A 20624-nucleotide genomic window follows, 5' to 3' on the forward strand; every position below is an offset into this window, starting at 1 on the left:
GGTTATTTTAATCTCAAGGATCTGGAGGACATGGGGAATAATGGAGAGGTAGATAATGCAGAAATGGAGTCTGAGTAACTAACCAAACAAACTACCATTGGGAGATGAGAGGAGATGGGCCCAGGGATGGATGGACGGACGGACGGAAGGAAGGACAGGTGGGGACGTGGAAGGGCTGGTGGGGAGGCGGAACTGGGGAGGGACCTCCAAAGGACGCGGTGTCTCAGAGGTATGTGGGAGGCAGGCTGGGCCTGAGAGGGGGTGGTGCCCGGGCCCAGGGCCTGGGGGGAGGGGCATGGACCTGGCGGTGGCGGGGTGCGCTCAGAGCCTCAGGGGCTTCTATGCGTGGATCATATTCCCCACGTGCCACAATAAGCCCAGGCAATAAAGCAAAACCATCCCTCCTCTCACGGACACCAAAAGCTGCAAGAGGCCCCCAGAGTCCCTGGAGACACAGCCATGGCCCGCTACGCCTGCCAGAACAATGCTGACCCTTCATCCAGGATGGCTGAGAGGCCTTCTTACTGTTTTTCCAGCTGGCAGCCTACAGGGTCTCAAACACCGGCTACTTGACAGAAAGGTCAAACCAGTCTTTCTTCTCCCAGAGGCGGCAGCCTGGGGCCTGGGGAAGAATGCAGGCCCAGGAATCACTCCGCATCACCACCTACTTATTCTTTAACCCTGGACAACCTCTCTGAGCAGCAGACACCAGTCTACTGAATGAGGGTGGCATCCTCTGCCCTGCCACCTACTTCATTCATTCCATGGAATGCCATGGAATACGGGATGCAGAGCCACCGCACACGACAGCCCCCTACAGCCCCAAGGAGTTACAGGAAGCACTGCTGCTGACTCTCCCAAGGTGGTTTAGAACTCTTCCACGGGAGGTAGACCATCAAGAAATATTTTATAGCATCAACACTGAGCCTAGTATTAAGAGGAGCCTGAGAACAAGTAATGGACTTTTTAAAATAATCATTTGAAAATTGAATTGTAAAATATTAAATTTAACTAAACTTGATAGATTTAAGAACGAACCATGAATTGTTTCATTTACCAAGGTAAGTAAGTAATGCTTTTCTGACACTCCTCCCACTTGGTCTTCTATGTTCTTCCCTCCTGCAGCCGAGAAAGTGGAAAGGGGCAGGTAGAGCTCTCAGAAACAATACTAAGACCACAGAGGCTTACACAATTCATAGGTCAAAGGTCAAGTCACTTCTAGAGCCCAGGAAACTCCTGACCTCTAGGCCTAGCCAGCTCTACCTGGCATCAGTGGAGGCTCAGCCCCCTTCCAGGAAGACCTGTGGCTAAGTCCTGGCGATCAAGGTATGCCCTCTAGGTCCTTCTCTGAAACAGGAGAAGTGCTGGATCGGCAAGGCTGCTGGACAAAACCCTGACCCCAAAGGTCAGAGTCACTGCAAGACCCAGCCCTCACACCTCTGCTGTTGTTTTTAAAAACCACCAGTTGTGAAGCTGAGGCACAGGGGCTGGGACTAATGTCGCCTTCCGGCCTGCCTCGAGTCTTCCACCTCCACTGCATAGCTGGGTGCCTCGGGCAACCTGCCCCCTTGCCGACAAGCGGCTCCACGGTAGGGTGCATCTTACAGGCATCCAAGAGAAAACATGATTGAAGTACGACTTCGGCCACCTGGAGGACTCTGGACTCACCCCTCGAGGGATGCGGGGGTCAGACACGCCTGGAGGGAGCACTGGGGGGAGACACCTAGGTCTGCTCATGGCCAACTAAGTCCCTTCACCATGAAGAACAAACCAGCACCGAGTGCTCGGCAGCTGTTTCTGGGGACCGGGAGAGATGTGATCTACAAGGCAGCCGTGAGACTGACCATGAGCAGCCTAGGGAGAGAACAGGTATAAAATACGGAGCCCTTTGAAGGTCCAGAGAACAATAAAGATGTTAGGAATTAATTAGCCAGAGAAAGTATTTCACTGACACAGAATTTAGGCAACACTGAAAACACAATACTAAGATATCAGTTCTGAGAAAGACTCACAGACAGGAAGGGCAGCTTAGGAGGACACTAGCGAGACAAATACAGGAAAAATAAATATGGGGCTCTGGGTCCCCACAGAAGCTACTAATGCTATTTACTGGCTTGGGTCATTCTTGAGAATAGAAAACCATTTTTTTGGCAAAGCTGCACAAACTTCACATGGGGGGTGGTCTCCCAAGGCTGTGGACACAAAATTACTCTAATGATGGGGCTCTTCACTAAACTTTCTCACATCCCACTAGTATCTTCAGAAGCTAAAATGTGACTTCTAGAGTCAGTCAGGGACTGGCTGGTGAGTGTGTCTGAGCCCAGGACGAGGAATCCGGTCCACGGCTGTGGACTTGGGCGCGTCCAGACGGAGGGCACTCTGAGCCTCAGTTCCCTCTTCTGCAGGGTGGGAGGGGAGGAAGGGCTAGACTGAGTGAGCTCTCAAGTTTCTTCCGGCCTGGATGTTCTGTGCGTCTAACCTTGCCCTGGTCGTTAACAACGGCTATAGGCACAAGGTGCCATCTAGTGGCACCACTTGTTCACTCTCACAAATGGCTCCAGTGAAAGACCCCAGAGGAGCAAAATTAACTCCTAGGGACTCTAATTCCAGGGGTGAGGGCAGAGGAGGCTGGGAGGGGTGAGCACACTTCATGTTAGCGGATGTGACATAGTCATCTCAAGAAAATATAAGAGGTCTTGCCTTCCCTAAGAAAGCAACTCTTTTTTTATTTAGAAAGGCTAATCATATCCATTTGTCAATATTTTCAGCGTTAAGGAAAATAGTTTAAAAAACATAAAAATGTAAGTACACTCAAGAGTTAACTGCTATTAAACAGTTCTGAACAGGCAGAAAATGTAGACTTTCCTTTTACAGAAAATGTTAAATCTGTAATAGCAGCATAATTTATATATAGAAAAAAGCTGGTTTTGAAAACCCAGATTTTTTTATACACAAAACATCTGTTTTTTTTCTATACACTACAACAGCATTTCCACTGGGAAATTGGTTTCTTCACATTTTGTCACTTCCTGCCACCACGTGCAGATACTAGACTGAGTGCATCTCCAGCCCGGAGCCCCAGTTCTCGACGGCCTTCAGTCCAACACCATGGCGGAAAGCGCGTTCAGGTCTTTCATGTACGGATGAGCTGCCAAGATCTGGTCGATTTTCAGTCTTTGCTCTGAGTCAGGGAAGATCTTCAGAAGGGCTTCCCTTAGCTCGTTGGTTTCCGCAGAAGATCTCTGTGCTGGCATGGGCAGATTCTGCTGGATGTTGGGAAGGTTTGGCAAAAGTGGGAAGCGGGGTTGCTGAGGAAGCCAGTGGCTGGGTGGGGTGCCCTGAATCCGGGCTGGAGGCTGGTGGCTGGTGCTGGCTGCCTGGGTGCCAGGGACTCTGAAGTTGGGGTCAAACATGCCCACATTTGGCAGGGCATTGAGTAGGGGCTGCATATCTCTGTGAACGGAAGCAAGTCCTGGTGAGCTGGGTTATGAGATAAACAAGAAATCTGTCTAAACATCTGCTGCTGACACCAAGGCTCAAGGAGCTGCTTGCTCTCTGGCCTCTGAAGGCAAGATAGAAGACTGCAGCCAAGGCAGGGATGGCAGCTGTCCACAGTGGGGCCCGTGAGGATGCCGGTGACACCAATTCCCGATCAGTCATGACAGGGAATGCTAGCTCTTCACGAGCGACTCCACCTCCCTGGCCTGCTGCTGTGAGGGCTGGCTCTAAAGCAGGGTATACCAGAATCACCTGGAAGCTTTCAAAAGAACTGGAAACAGGGCCCTGCTCTCCTGCAGATTCTGGTTCTCTGTGGAGCCTGGGTGACAGGGCTGAGAAAAAGGAAACCACTTTGGGCAGAGAGGCTGCCTCCCCAGCCCCCCAAGTCTGAGTGAGACATTGGTGCCCACAACTTGAATGCACGTGAGTGTGTATACAGCGTCCGTACTGTTAAAAAGCCTCCCACTTGACTCTGCCTTGCAGCTGAGAAATGGGGCTGCCTGAACACTTTTCCCAACTTCAAAAGCTCAGTCCCTCTGTGGGGGGAGCTATTACTAACTTCTTATTCAATTAGTTAACACTTTTGTGAAGAGCCATTAGGTGAGCAGGCAGGACTGACCCTGCTGCCAGGCTGCTGAGGCTGTAGAAGGAGCCGGAACTCTCCTTCCACTGTTTGACCCATGGGCCTTGATGCTTGCACACAGGCCTCAGGTCTTAAAGCCTAGCAGAGGATTTCCAAGTTCAGACTTCTGAAAGAAAAATGAGACATATGGACATCCAACAGGTGTTAAAAATGGCTGCCGTTCTCTTGGTGTCGGTAGAGAAGCAGGACCTTTGGGAACTAAGTCCTCATCTGTGTAATGAAACCCAAAGGCTCAAAAGAGAAATGACTCACAAGACCTGGGAGCTGAAATCATGCTGGTCTTGTGTGCAGAAGACAGCTCTGTGTGAACCACCCGTCCCCCCAAAGGATCCTGTTATAAATGGAAAGGATCAGCTATAGTCTCACTGCCTTAAAAAGCTGGGGGAGCTGTGCGTCTGATTCCTTTCAGTTTAGACCTCCATAGCATCCCTGTGCAAACATCTGCTGAGAAATACACAGAAATGTAGCCTGTTTTACTTTAAAAAAGGGAAAAGGTCTATCACTGGGGAATATGATCTGCCACTCAGGCCCACAGGACACTTTAGTTAACAGCGTCCATTACTTGAGAATTCTGAAAACAGAAACAACCACTAGCAAGCAACATGTCTTTAAACACAAACAAACAAAAAACCCAAATCCACAACAAAGAAAACCTAAGCTATCAAATCAATTTCGGATAAATAAAGAATACTGGCTTCTCTATTACGTGAGGTAGAAAGTAACACTTCCCCAGGCAGTGATTCCTGAAGAGTAAATAAATTAATATAAGCATAAAATATTCAAAGCAAATGACTTGGGAAAATGAACTTAAAAAAGATATTCAGACACACACCATGAACCCAAGCAGCATTCACTAAAAAGTGACCGCTAGCAAAATCTGCTTTGTCTTTTTAGACCTACAGAAAATCTGGCTCCCCATCCTCTCCTGGGATTAAAACCAAAAGGACCACAAATGAAGATCTGGTCTTTGGGAGACATTCCACATTTATTTCACCAGCACTAAATCTAAGGCTACTTTAAAAAATAAAACACCATTTTTAATCTTTAGAGAGAGAGAGCACTCGCCCTGAAGCACAAAGAACTGAAACAAACGTGTAAAAGCAAGACAATCTGGAAAAGGAAATACCTAAGGAAGACTTCCTTCCGAAGAAATTCTTCTAATCGAGGTCCACTTCTTCCCAGAGGATCATCAGGGACCATAAATATGTCCCCCACAAAGGTATACTGGAGCAATCTACAACATGGAGAACAGTTACAGTGCTGGAGGAAAAAAATTAAAGGCCGCTTAACTGCCTAAAGCAAAAAACAAATACGCCCCAGTTAAACCATTTTAATTTCTCTTTTGGATACAAATATTGGTCAATACAATAGAGTAAGAAACTTTTACCCTATTGGCTCTCACATTTCTTAGCAAGACTTTCAGATTGTTATCTGGGCCTGGGAAGCAGTTCCTTCTCCTGACTTTCAATGTAACTTTGAAAAATAAGACTGAAAGACGGTCTTAGGATACAACAGGGGCTCAACCAAGGTTTAATTTTTGAATAAATGAGTCCATAAGCAAACCCACTGATGTTCTTTTAAAAAAGGGAAACAGCGTATGAAGAAAGAATATTGAAGGTCAGTTGAACATGATTTATCAAGTCTACAAAAATGTTTAAAAAAGAAAAAAGTCCAAATGACTGGTTTGCTGCTTGGACTTTGGTTTCTGCCTTGTTTTATGAATTCTGAAGGCAATGGGTTGGTGTGTGACTGAGTCTCGACTCATTTAAACCTTCCATGCATACACAGATGAGTGTTCCAATACTGACAATGAGCCCAGGGCACAGATCCAACAGAAGCACATACTAGAAGATTAATGGCTTGTTTAACTGTACCCAGGTCAAAGACCAATTCTGAGTTCAGCTATCAACAACAGTTTTTTCAGTCAAAATGCATATAGTAATTAACTTTCACCTGGGCATCATTTTCTAGAACGATGAACCAAAGAATCATTTTCTAAAATCCTCCAATGATTCAACAAAATATAAATATCAGACAAGTGGCAACTGTGAAACCCCTAAAGAGGTAAGTAGGTAGTTACACTAGTTATAGAATAGCTATACTAGATATACACAGCCTTGAGGTATGTTTTTTAGATTTGTGGCATTTGTGACTCATCCCTGGCACTACCTTAAGGATATCGCTTTTTGTTAAGTAACTTGTCAGACGATGCTTGCTAATGGAAAGTCCTGGAAGCTTGTGTTCACTGATCTTAATGCAGCTGAACACATTCAGAGTGTCATTACAAACAAAAAACTTACAGCAGTGACTGCAAACTCCTGACTTTGTTATTTTGGATGATATTCAACATGTTTTCAATACAGATGACTAAACTTGGTAAAATGATGGTAAAATGCTCAAGAAAAGCATGAGATAGTAAAAAGTAGAAACACTCTCTCCTCTCCCAAAAGTGAAAGCCCAATCAGCATATTGATTTTGGTCCCACCCTCTTGATGAACTCGTAGTTGTCACTGAACCCCAACCTTCATATTTCATAACTGAGGAAAGTCAGGAGGCCCAATGACTTGCTCAAGTATCCCTCGGCATCAGGGCAAGGTGAAGTCAGGTAGCCATTTCTGCTCCATCACAGTTAACAGAGAGTTAACTGTGCCACAACGATGTGCCTCTTGCCTCCTGCCAGGGAAAACTGGTCTACAGAAGACACCTGTAGGCACCAGAGCACGGTCACACATCACCTGCCGGGGCTACTGTTTTGTGTTGAGTCCTCCCACCTACTCAGAAGGGCCAGCCATCCTGTGGAGTGGGAGCATAGTCTTATGATACTTTAGGCCCTCGACACTGCTTCCAAGGTGGACGCAAAACAAATAATAAACAACAAAAGACATCTCTGACCAAAGACAAAGAAGAAAATATTACCTTTTTGTAATTATTTCTCTCCAAGAGGCTGACTCAGTCACAAATTCTCTGAAGTTATCATTTGTTACAATTATGCCACCAGTTTTGTCTGCTAAGTGTAGTAGAAACCTATGGTAATATAAAAGTGGTTAAAACGGGCAAGCAGGCAGGCATCCCTGGCTCAGAGAAGCTGTGTTATAAGAAAACAAAAGGATTTCCTCTTCACAGGAAAATCACCAAAGAATTTAACCAAGGCTGGGAAGCAGAAAGTTAAGCCCTTGTCAACTGAAGATCAATCTGAAATACTGAACATCTGAAATTACTAGAATAATTATAAATGAAGATCTGGTTTTCATACAATCTCTTTTTCAAAATAATCTCAACCATAATTTATACATCTTTCTAGAGAAGTTGTATTATCAATAAAGGGTGGTAATAAGATAATGCATGAGGACTAGAGCAGAGAATGAATAAGAGTTGACAAGCCTGTGAAATCACTGTTAGGGTTTTAGTTGATAAGCTACAGTACTTTGGTTCTAAGAGTAGCTGCTTGACACAGTCGGCCTCGCAATGTTTCTTTTCATGCCTAAATTCACATTTTCTGCTCTGACTTAAGAAGAGATGTCCAGAACTGCCATTCAGTTTAGTCCAAGTTATAGATCCACTCAAATGCAAATTATGAAAAGATACATGGTAATCAAAGAGTTTAAGAATTAAATATTAAGGAGAATTCTATTTCATTGTTGAAGATTATTCATGTTCAAGCCCTCTTAATGAGAGATTTGTGAGGATAATATGAGTTTTATCTCCTAATCAGGATAACCACATTTGCCTGAGGCAATGTAGACAAAGATAATCAAACAATAAAGTAAGAGAATCACTACTAGAATTAAAGGTGCAAACAACTGCTTTTATTAATAAGTAGTGAGTACTTAAAAGAAGATTAAAAAACAAGCCTCATTAGTTTCAGAAATCTTAGGAAACCTTGCTTGGTAAGTAAATATGATTTAGCATTTTGGATTTATTAATAAGTATCTTAAATTATTTCTAACTGACATGAACTGTAAGTGGTAATATCTGCCCAGACGTATTAACAAAAATAGGTAGTAAGGGCTTCCGTGCATGTACTGTGCATCAGGACTCATGTTCACATCTGCTAAAAACCCAGAGACCCATATAAATTAAGCAAAAGCCTAGCCTACACACTTGCGTATGCATTCAATTTCTGCTGGTGTGAGAATGAAGCTGCAGCGTTAGAGCATCTGAAGGTTCTTCACGAGCCTGGCGGTCCAACCTGCCTTTTCACCTGAGCACTCCACGGTCCCTACCCAGTATCTTAGAGCTGGAGCAAGGGTGGGCCCTCCATCCCACTCTCCCAGTACCTTCTCACCTACGCCCCGGCCCAAAGGTGCCCCCTCTCACACTCTTCTTCATGCCACCCCCTGACTCTCCCCATCAGATCTGGTCTCTCATACCAGCCTGGTGAAGGGTAAGGGGCTGTCAGTGAGAAGGCCCTTTGGACGTTCTGCTGAATGTCCGCTGTCACCCCAAGTCCCCTTCCCCTGCTAAGCCCCTCTTTTCAGCTCTCGCCCATCTGACCATCACTCACTACCTTGGGTTACATGCTAAGCGCTGTCTTCAATGTGGGGGAGCACTGTGGTAGAACGCTGAGGCTAAACCACTAGGGGGCTTAAGTGCTAGAGGCCAGAGAGAAAGAAAGAGGGTGAGGGCAGGAGAGGAAAGAACAGGCAGCCACTGTTTAGGTTCCCAGACACTTGTCATCTCAGCACCTGTTCTCTGAGCAATGTAACAACCTAAGAAATGCAGCTTATTCCTATAACATGAGGGGCAGCTGAGACCATGTTCTATGATGTGGAAGAAATACTGAGGGCTCAGGCATCACAATGACAGACTAAGTCACTGGCCAAGTATAACCAGCAGGAGACAGAGGAATGTTTGAAAACCACTCTTGAGGCTGCCACACTAGGACAAGACAAACATTACTTTTAGGAAGTATCAAAAAGACTACAAACTCAATATCTGCTTTTACTTATAGATTCTCAGTCATGTTTTATTAAAAATTCTAACTCAGCAGCTTCTTTGGTAATCTCCTAAACCGTACAGCAAAGACCACTGAATGTGTAACCTTAATGACCATAAATGTTAAAATTCTCAAACCCGAGCCAAGTGTGTCCACTGTCCGGTGGAGCAGGTGGTTGGCCCCTCACCACCCCACACCCACTTTAGAAAGGAAACCAGCCTTTCATACCTGTCATCATGAGAAGCAATTCTTTCTCCAAAGACCATCCGTGCAGGAGTTAAAGATAATATTCCGAGCTCCTGGAGCTGGGTTAAGAAGTGCTGTTCTGTTCATGGAATAAGTTGAATACACATTCAGAAAAAGGCTATCTTCCCAGATATTTAAATAAATGAAAGCACTCCCAAATGTTTCACCTGGAGAGTTGTGGGAAACCCTTTTTCTATTGACTCAAGAAGACTCAATGTTACTAACTTACTGGGACGGAAGGGAAAGAAAAAAAATCAAGCAAGACATATACTAAGACAAATATAACATAAAAACTGACTTTAGCTATTTTTTTAAACTTAAAACTGTTCAACTCATTTGCTTCTTAAATTAAGAAGAGTAAACCATAAACCTATATTAATGGATCTTACCATTAATAACTTTTTCACAGCCACATTATAAGCAGTAGAGGACAAAGAGAGTAAGGGCAAGAGTCCCTGGGAGGGAGGGCAGGGGTGGGAACAGGAAGAGTGATGGCAGTAGAAGCAGACAAACTGCTCTGTCCGGATCCCAAGAAAGGCAGGCTTGGTCTCTATTCCAAGAGTTTGTCAAATCTCCCTCTGGTTGGCATCCTATCTAACCTCTCTCTGTTATCTGTACAAATATTTACTGATTTTCATGGGAGTGGGTTGTGACAGAAGATAAAGGAGGGCCAAAGCTACAAACGAGTAATGGGCAAAAATGAAGCTAAAAGCTCAGAATCTAAGATCCCCACACCTACATTCCCTACAATGGTACTCACCACTGACTTAAGCTGAAGTGCCCAAACATGGTGTCTTTATGATTCTAGAAATGCACAGCACATAAGGCTTACAAGACTCTTACAGGGATCTTACTGCAAAAATAACTGAAATGAGTGGATCTGCCTCATTTCTCAAGTACCTTCTGTTAGGACGAATACATTCCCCTGAGTGAGGCAAGTTGGGATACTTGGGAAATGTGGTTTTACCATTTCCACCTCAACAGTGACTAAGTTTTACTTCCTGTTGTAAATGTGTTGGGTGAGTCCTGTTCTCACGCTTCCTCCTCCCAACCTACCTTTTTTTTTTTTTTTTTTTTTTTTTTTGCAGTACGCGGGCCTCTCACTGTTGTGGCCTCTCCCATTGCGGAGCACAGGCTCCGGACGCGCAGGCTCAACGGCCATGGCTCCCGGGCCCAGCCGCTCTGCGACATGTGGGATCTTCCCGGACCGGGGCACGAACCCGTGTCCTCTGCATCAGCAGGCAGACTCTCAACCACTGCGCCACCAGGGAAGCCCCCAACCTACCTTTTATTTCCAGGTAATCTGATGTGTTAAGCTGCCTGGCATAGCCCTTTCACTGGTTTTCCTATTACGACCCAAGAAACAAAAAACTTCAAGCTTCTCTGGAATACTTAAGGATTTATAGTAAGTTCAAATCTTTCGTGTGTGGCCTGCAGGTCAGCCACACAGTACCATACAATTAACATAAGTGACTTATATTAAGCTATTAAACAGGCTGTTAAAAAGACATTCTCTTGGAGGGTTCCAAGTTTATCAAATGGCCATTTTCAAAAATACTGTTTAAAGAGTAAGAAACCCAGGCTACTAGAAAGACATATTTAATCAACTTTTTAGAAAGTCAAAGAAAATTTTTGTGATATATAATGAAGTCTAATATAACTTTCTATATAAACAGCTATTTAACTTTCCATCCTTCCCCCAAGTATTTCTTATGCTGTAACACTCTTCAACTGATTTTTTTTTACTGGGTGCAAAGAATTTACAGTTTTGTTTTTAAAGTTGCTACACATGACTCTATTCTAAATAGTGTGTGTTGCAATTACAAGCCAACTTATTAAATACCTAATTAGTAATCTGGAAAAATCAGTTTGCCTCACCTGTGACATTAGGATCACGCCTTGTTCTCCACTGCGGGACAAATACAGTGATGTTTCTGTTGCCAAGCTTCCAAAAATATTCAACCGCAATCGCAATTCCACGACAAGAAAAGAACTTTTTCAGACCATGGCTATATGAGAAAAAGTAAAATTTATTTCAGTTTAAAGCATGCTTAAAGTATGTTAAGTTTCACCATGATCATTTTAATTTAATAATTAATTATTTGATTTAATAATTTCCTTTAATAGTCTGCTGCTCTGCAAAGCCAAGAGAGGACCCATGATAGGAGGGAGGATTCTTAACAGCTCTGATTTCTGTTGTATTTTATTCAGCTGATTTAAATGAGTGTGCTTTTGTGATAGAAGGCAGTTTTAGCTTCAGGGCAATACTTGTTTATTACACCTTTTTTTTTTTTCCTGCAGTACGCGGGCCTCTCACTGTTGTGACCTCTCCCGTTGGGGAGCACAGGCTCCGGACGCACAGGCTCAGTGGCCATGGCTCACGGGCCCAGCTGCTCCGCGGCACATGGGATCTTCCCGGAGCGGGGCATGAACCCGTGTCCCCTGCATCGGCAGGTGGACTCTCAACCACTGCGCCACCAGGGAAGCCCTTATGACACCTTTTATTTTTGTTTTCAGATAAAGAGACCTAGTCCACGGGCCTCTAAGAATGTTCTATGAATTTTATGAAGGAATTTGTTGCTGAAGCAGAAGCAGCTGCGATCAGAACTATTCCATGACAGGGTCCTCACCACCACAACTTCCAAAGGCTTCGCAAATGCCTGTGGCTCCGGGAGGGCTGCATCCACTTTCTGGAGAACTGTGACTCAGTTTACACAGCTTCCAGGAAACAAGCTGAGGGCAAGGCTCAAATGAAACTACCTGGGGGCCATGGCTGTGATTTTGCTGAACGAAGCAGAAAGCAGGCAGAAAATAAACACGGGACAGTACTGAACATGACTGAGTGCACTTTTTCTGCAAAAGGCCAGGCACTGTCTGCTGCGCCACGGTTGAACTGTCAACCGTAAGCAAGGGGGTGTAGCTAAATTCCATGTTTATAAAAACAGGTGGTGCCCAGATTTGGCCCCTAACTTGTAACCCCTGGTATAGAGGATTAAAAACTGTTCCCCACCCCAAAACCTGGTAACAAATTTCAAAAGAAAAGAAGAAAAATATTTAAAATTTATTCTCCAGCAGTTAAGTAAAAGTAAAGGTTTTATTTAAAAAGTGTTTTTAAAAGTTTGAAATTTTGCAGGTAGTAATCCATTTGTCTACTCATGAGTATTAGAAAAAGGGAGAAATCCCTGGGATGTTACAGTTGAGATTAGCATAAGCTGTCCTCACTGCTTCAACGATCGCCTATGATGCAATGACAGTAAATTCTGCATCTTCAGTCCTGTCTTCTCACATCTCAAAACCACTTGGCAGGTACTTCCTTCATTTGGAGCTCCGCCTCCTCAGGCACAAAGTGTCCCAAGTCACCCCCAGGCCTTGCTAATTCTAACCCATCTGCACTGACTCCAGTCAGACTGACCCTGAAATGCAGCCATGCCGTCTCTGATTCTGCTCAGGGCCTTCTACAGCATCATTCTCCTACACAAATCCAGTGCCTGGCTTCGAGGGCGCCTCCACACCTGACTAGTCAGAGGGGATCTGGCCAAAGCACACCTTCTGCTTCCACCACCATCCGGTCATCACACTCTGCATTTTGGCCCAGGTGGTCTTGCCATTTGACTCTTCCTGGATTCTGAGCTTTTTCTTATCTCTTAAACCTCCTCCCCGAATGCCCTCAGGACCCAAGGCCGGTCACTCTTCTTCTATGAAGCTGTCTCTAGACACAGGCCCTCAACCATCCCTCTTCTTTTCTCTGACTTGCTCTCTTGTACTGTGCACCAGAACCACAGAACTTAGGAATGCATTTAAAGTCACATTAGAGATAAAAAGAATGAAACACCTCTTGAGAGACAGAGCCACTTGCCCAGCTTGCACTGTCAGAGGGTGGATGAGCTGGGATTAGACTGACATTTCCTCACTCCTGGGCCAGTGCCCTTTCAACTACCCCCTCAGCGGTACTGTCCCCAACTAAATCTACATTCTCATGGAGCAGGAATGGGCTGGACCTGTAAGAAACATCTAAAGTCCAGAAGAGTGGCTCAGAAATGCCTCCTTTTAGAGGCTAAAGCCCACTCTCATTCTCAGTGAACCATAAATAAGAGACTGCACAGGCATCAAATATACCCCAGAAAACGTATGCAAGTAAACAAACCCATTCTTGATGAAATAACTTAGCAGTGGTTTATTTATAAAAAAGCATTTAAATATGGCAAGAATGTAGCAATATGACATTTATTACTGGGGCGGGGGGGTAGTTTTTGTACAGGGGGGTCTTACCCTTGAGATAAATGCACTAAAAAAGCTTAAAGTGCCTTCTTAGTTTATTCATCAGACACAAATGTGTATGAACTCTTTTTCTCCTCCTTTCCTTAAATGCTTCTGTTGATGGAAACAGTAGAAACTGGGTGGAAATAAAGTCCCCAGTCCATTACCTTGGGTCACTAAGGAAAAGGAGGGAAATGACAGATAAAATTCTGCTGCCCTGGACCCCTCACAAGCTTAGAGGGGGAAAGTGGAGTTTCTAGAATCATTAGCACTAAAACAAATTTCCAAAGGGTTAGTTATCCTCAGTGATAAGATCAAATCATTTTTAATACCCTGAAAAATCTCTAGGGCTGTTTTAGGAATAAATAGCAGTTCAAAATTCTGGTAGAGAACAAATGGACTCATCCATAAAACAACAGAAACAAAATCAAGTGGAGCCAAATTACTGACCTTAAAATAATACGAAGTGTCCTTGACCTTGCCTACTTTTACTCTCACACCCTGACCAGGCAAAAAATGTGCTGTCTCCTAGCCTCCCTGCAATCAAACCAGAGCAACTTGCTGACAGGTAAACTCAGACCAGTGGTCTTTTCGGACTCAGAGACAAAGGGTATACATACAATAACACCTCTCTACGTCTGTGAAGGCCAAAGCTCTGGGGTTCGCAGATCCAAACATAGAATTAACAGATATTAAGCCTGAGAAGCCAGATGTGCAGGCTCTCAAGGGAGATTTAAACTCCTGTTTCCATAAACTTGGGAACAACTTATAATATCTGGTTGCTTTCCATACTGTAGCAGACAGTCAACTAGAAAGAGGGCCCAAAGCAGAGAGGAGGTGGGTGAGAAATAAATACCTGATAAACACTCATGGCCATCACAGAACCAAGACAGGGCAGTGGTGCGGGAAAAGAGTGAGAAACCTTTTGAGTTACCCAGGAAAGAAGAATCCCTTTCTATAGCTTCCACTTAATAAAAATAGCCATGGAACCCTGATATAGAAAGACTAGCATGAAAAATGGTTAAAATGTAGAGGCAAGTGAAGGGACAAACCTCATCTACATGGAAAATTATCTACACAGATAAGTCAGGTGCTCTTATGCTGAAGTTTCAAACTGACAGAGACCGAGTGTTATCTGGCCTCCATGGTGATGCCTAGCCACACACCACAAACAATTTCCATTTACTCATTGTTTGACTCACTCGTGGTGACAAATGGGAAAAACCAAGTAGAGATGTGCATAATCAGCAGCATTAAGTAGGGTATTTTGGAATTTCTCACGGTGTGTTAGAAACTGCAGACACCACACTGGACAGACAAATAAACAAGGCTTTGCAGAAACCCAGGGATGGGTGGGCCTGAATGACTCTAAGGTGGGGTTCAAACCTATTGCTTAAGAACTCAAATTTCCTTTTTAACTACTTCCTCAACTAGCTGGGTCAAATTAGCGAGGTTTACTCAGCAGTGCCTGAGCAACTCAAGACTTAGGTATCCAATGTTGTCAAGGCCTAAAAATTCAACCTCAGCTTCTGTGGGAAGAGGCAGGGTGTGTGATGGCTCTGGAGAGTAAAATCATGGGCCCAAATCTCATATCTGCATAATCTTGGACAAGATTTTTAGGCCATATCATATTATATACATTACAGATTAATTTTTACTTCACACAACTGGTGTGAAGATGATATTTTAAAAGATAAAGTTGAGCACCTGACACATAACAAGTGTTTGTTTTAAGATTCCAAATATTTGGGGGCTTCCCTGGTGGCGCAGTGGATAAGAATCCTCCTGCCAATGCAGGGGACACGGGTTCGAGCCCTGATTCAGGAAGATCCCACATGCCGCGGAGCAACTAAGCCCATGCGCCACAACTACTGAGCCTGCACTCTAGAGCCCGCAAGCCACAACTACTGAGCCCGCATGCTGCAACTACTGAAGCCCGTGCGCCTGGAACCCATGCTCCGTAACAAGAGAAGCCACCGCGATGAGAAGCCAGCGCAATGCAACTAAGAGGAGCCCCGGCTCGCCGCAACTAGAGAAAGCCTGAGCACAGCAACAAAGACCCAATGCAGCCAAAAATAAATAAAAATAAAATAAATAAATTTATTAAAAAAAAAAGACTCCAAATATTTGTTCAAATGTAACCCAAATTGATTAGTAGAATAGCAGTTGGAATAGCAATATAAATGGGTGGTGAAAAATCATTTAAACAATCCTAATCTTTCTTAGTCTTTAATTCATTGATTCATTCAAGCCATCGTCACTAAGTGGCTACTATGTGCCAGGCACCATGGACCTTGGGGGTAGTTCAGGGAACAGAACAGACACGCATCGCTTCTTTTATGGAATTTATAGTCTATAATTCACATATAATATTGAAGCAGTTGATTTAGAATAATTTTTTCTGACTTAAAAAAATTAAGGTGAAATTCACATAACATAAAATGATCATTTTAAAGTGAACAATTCAGTGGCATTTGGTACATTCACAGTGTTGTGCAACCACCATTTATATCTTATCCCAAAACATTTCCATCACTCCAAAATAAAACCCTGTACCCATTAAAGAGTTTCTTCCCAGAGTAAGAGTTAATTTTAATTACTGATGTTTTCAGAGCAATCTACATCAAATTAAGTATAAGTCTGTCTTCTTAGGATAATACATACTTTGTAAAAGAGTTGCTTTTGAGACACCTGTGAATTCAAAGAAAATCGAAATCCTCTCTCAAATAAGCAGCTTATGGTTTCCCTTAGTGCACTAATTCAGCGGTTTTCAAAAGAAACGGTACTGTACTGAAGGGTGTTAGGAAATACGTGACACTGTTTTGGGGTGTCACAATGGCCAGGGGGCAGTACGGGCAAAGTAGGAGGGACTAGATATGCAAAACACCCTGTCCTGGATAGCCAGTGCCACTCTAAATTCCAATAGTGACCCCTTTGAGAAATATACTAGTTACCACATAAAGGTTTTTTAAAAGTGTCATTATCACTGCTCATTCTACCTTAACTTGCATTTCTTAGTCTTTGAACACCAATTTGGGAAATCTCTCCATACACAGAAAAATGAGAAAGGATTAATATTACTCATAATCGTGACCTAAATTTTATATCATCATTTGGCTCAAAAAATTGTAACAAGGAGGAACTACTGTGGGGCTTGGACTGTGACTGACTGAAATTGCACTTTACATTTTTACTTAGATAATGCTATGCAGCTGTGGGTCATTTGCTGGGTTTCCCCCAAAAGAACTGCCAAAAAGCAAAGTGAAATGACAATAAACAGTATTATTTGGAAATGGAGACAAGTATATTACACATTTTTACTGCCTATATTCAAACTTTAACATATGAAATGCTGGCCATTTTCTTCTTTTTTTGACAGCAAAGTACAGCACCATTCAAAAAAATAAAAATCAAAAGAATCCCTGCATTTTAAAAAACAGATACTAAAGTATTTATAGATGGAAATGAAATATCTGAGAATTCCTTCAAAATGGGTGAAAGGCAGCAGGTGGGGGTATAGGTGAAACAATGTTTGAAATGATGAAACAAGACGGGCCATGTATGTGATGGGCACATGCGAATCCCAAATGAAACCAATACGGAATTCATCCTATTATCTTCTTGTGAATTTCTTTGAAAATTCTAACAACAAAAAAATTAACAAAACAAAAAATAACGCATACATAATAAATGCGTATTTTAATAATAAAATTCACTTTATTTTTCAATTTTATCAAGTATTCCTGAAAAATCAGGGGATTAACTGATCTTTTAGAACTCCTAGGAAAGAGGTCACATAAACATTCGGCAATTCAGAAAAGTACAGCTGACCCTTGAACAACACAAGGTTTGAACTTCAAGGTCCACTTAAACGTGGATTATTTTTTTCCAGTAGTAAATACTACAGTACTGTATGATCTGAGGACGCAGAACAGCTTTATGGAGGGCCGAATGGTAAAGTTATTTTGCCTGGGCAGAGGGTCGGTGCCCCCTAACCTCACATCGTTAAAGGGCCAGTTGTATTTCAACGACTTCATTCCATGTCAGAAGGTCCTGCCAACCTTCCATGCCCATTTCTTGAACTGCAGCTACTTAAATGCTACACCTTGAAGACTTCTTCAAAATCAGTGGAGTAACTGGTTTTGAAAACCGGAGGGAGACTACCTAGCAGTTGTTGAAACGGCGTGATAAAGATGTCCTTTAGGACGGGGCAAAAGGCTGTAGCAAGTGAAACTCAGGAGGCCGAAACCTGCCTGATGTCAAACAGCTGGTCCACAGTGAGGTGGAGACTCTCTGACCCCCAAACTCTCCTTAGTCACTATATCAAACCGCCCCTTAGAGAACAAATCCAATCCCACACTGGAAGTATAAAATCAGAATCCTAAGAGGGTTCCAAGACAGGCTAAATGGAAACGATCATTTAACTCCTTTTACTAAAAACAAATATACAAACTTTTAGTAGGAGCAGAGGCCCATAAAGAAGCCCAAACTGAAGAACTTCCTTAGAAAGGAAATTGCTATCACTCTATCAACAAAAGTATAACAGAAGTACATCACACCTATTATCCCTGCACATACATGGCTAAAGACCTGGCATGCTGTACATAAAAAGAAAAAATCTCTTTTTTGTCTTAAGCTTCATCCTCGTATTCAAAACCTAATGGTGTTCATGGCATTAAGAACCTAAGGATTTAAAAGTCCCTTTACTGCTTATCACTGGGAAACGCAATGTGAAAAGGCAAATTTTCTATCATTCCTTGCTCTCAGAAACACAGGTTCAGCAGAGTGAAGGAAGAGTTTATACGATGCCAGAGGGTGGAATAACAAAACTTTCCCAATCAGCTGTTTTCTTCTTTCTTTTTGTCAGGGAAGGCTATAGGTCAACTACACAGACGCACAGGATAGTTCTACAAACACATGCAATTCTGAGACATGGCTAAGAGGCCTACTGAAAACGATAATTTGAAGAGAGTGGACTTACGTAATTGCAACATTGCTCCCATCTATAACAATGTGCTTCAAATCCGTCCTCCCTGGTTCATTTTTTAATTCCAGCTTGTAGGGCACTTTCAGAGTATCTCGAAATCTTTGAACTCCAGTAACCGAGGAATCGATATGCTCAGAAGGTCCTGCCAACCTTGCATCAGTAACTGAAGGTAACAGTTGGGGCAGCGGCATTGGTGGAGAAAGGGGTGGACAATTTGGCTTAGACTGAGGAGAGGTACAACACCTCGAGCGGTTTTCACAGGCAGACTTCATATTATTTGGAAGCAAGGGTTCTGCTTGCTGCTGCACACCATTTTCAGGAGAAACTGGAATTCTGGGCTGGTGACTTGAAGCTCCTCTTGAAACAAAATTGACAATTTCTTTGGGACTGGAAGGGGCTAGAGAGGGTAAAAGGCCATCAGTTTCAAGGTCTATATTACAAATGTAGTTCTGATTTGAACTCCAGATTTCTTGTTTCTGTTCTATTGGCACCGTTCTCAAAGTATTAATTTTGCAATTTGAGGTACATGGTTTCGATTCTACTTTGAATGGTAACTGAGAAAAATTTTCTACCATATTTTGCTGTGTGTGAGTCTGTGTTTTCTTTGGAGTGGAATCTGCTGTAAGCTCATTTATGCTGCTACAAACACCTTTATTTTTGGTTCTCTTGGTCTCTGGATACACAGTACCAGGTGGAAATTCTCTGTCTTCTTGGAATCTTTTATTTTCCTTTTCAATTTCCTCCAAGAGTAATAATGGTTCAGTAGATGGCCCATACTCCCTAATGACCTTTTCTACAATTTCTTGGGAATAGCCCATGGTTTTAAAAAAGTTTACAAGGATGTTGTATTCCATTTCCTCAGTAGTGTCTTTTACATCTGGACTTAAATTTTCGGTATCAGTAGAAGAATCAGATAGGTCAATGATTACACTTCCAGCTAATGTCTTACCATCATGTAAAAGCTCTCCCTCTTGAACATTTTCCAAAGAAAACTGTTTCTTGGTATGCCTTTCTTCAGAATCAGAAAACCTCCTTTTGTGACAAACTCTGTCTTTGGAAAGCGCCTCTTCATCTGGCGTTACACCATTTATTGGAACAAAAAGTACATCTTGTGAACTAGAAAAGACTGTGTCCATTTGTTTTGTAAGCTCAGAAACAGGAGTCCCAGCTTTATTTCTTGCCTCTTCCTGCAAAACAATTTCATCTCTGGAAATATTCAGCCCTGTGGCAGCATTCTGTGTAAACTCTGTTTGTTTAGAATCTCTAATTTCAATTACATCATCATCTCCTGTTTCAAATAGATTCTCCTCACCTTGGGTGAGTGCCAAAAGTTCTTTTTTCAAGGAAGTGGGTAAAATCAACAAGTCCATTGTGTAACTGTCTGCACGAGCTTCAACAAATTGTTTAAATTCCCTTTTTACCTCTGATTCTTTTTGGCTGTTGGGTAGGTTCTCATTATTCTCGAAGAGCTTTACAAACTGCTGAATGTGACTCCTAGCCATGACCACAGCTTCGGCACTTCCTCTGATGCCAAGAAGACCGATGTCGAGAATGCAGAGATCGGCACAGGTGTCCTGAATCAAGCTCTTCAGAAACAGGCTCTGTGCCCCAACAAAAATGCAGTGCATGGCCTTGGGGTAACATTCTCTTTCTTCTAGTTCCGGTTCACAGATTCCTTTAATATATTCCTGTAAAGAGAAAATAAGAAATTAGATCAATTTACAAAAGCTCCTTACAGCACATTACTATGTTACACATGAAATTACCAATATCAAGCTGCACAAAAGTCAAAAGCATGCTAACATCCTTGGAAAAAATACCACGTTTTAACTGAAATATTTAAAATAACAGATATAAGTCACTTAATTGTTTTCAGAGGAACTGAAAACTTTGCATCTAAGTCTAAAAGGTAGGTATGTGTAACATTTTCAATAGTGTATCTTGCAGTATGATCTTAGGAGTTTGCCCAGCTGCACAGTGGATAATGACAAGATTGGATTTATTTATGTCTATAAAGAATAAACATCTTTGCTTGCTACTAGTCATTTATTACTACT

At 42.8% G+C, this 20624-nt stretch overlaps 1 protein-coding gene across 1 annotated transcript in view; it reads right to left on the reverse strand.

Annotated features, from left to right (window-relative positions):
• Positions 1-2687: 2687 nt before the first annotated feature.
• N4BP1 (NEDD4 binding protein 1) overlaps positions 2688-20624 on the reverse strand; it is a 44220-nt gene continuing 26283 nt past the window's right edge. Inside the window, exons 2-7 of the mRNA XM_065899110.1 lie at positions 18562-20255; positions 11202-11332; positions 9306-9402; positions 7058-7165; positions 5268-5375; positions 2688-3453 (exon numbers count right to left, since the gene is read on the reverse strand). Coding sequence (XP_065755182.1) covers positions 3096-3453; positions 5268-5375; positions 7058-7165; positions 9306-9402; positions 11202-11332; positions 18562-20255 — 2496 coding nt within the window. The 3' untranslated portion in view covers positions 2688-3095. The remainder of the gene's footprint in view (positions 3454-5267; positions 5376-7057; positions 7166-9305; positions 9403-11201; positions 11333-18561; positions 20256-20624) is intronic.

The sequence above is a fragment of the Phocoena phocoena genome, chromosome 20 (assembly GCF_963924675.1).
Source record: "Phocoena phocoena chromosome 20, mPhoPho1.1, whole genome shotgun sequence".
NCBI lineage: Eukaryota > Metazoa > Chordata > Mammalia > Artiodactyla > Phocoenidae > Phocoena > Phocoena phocoena.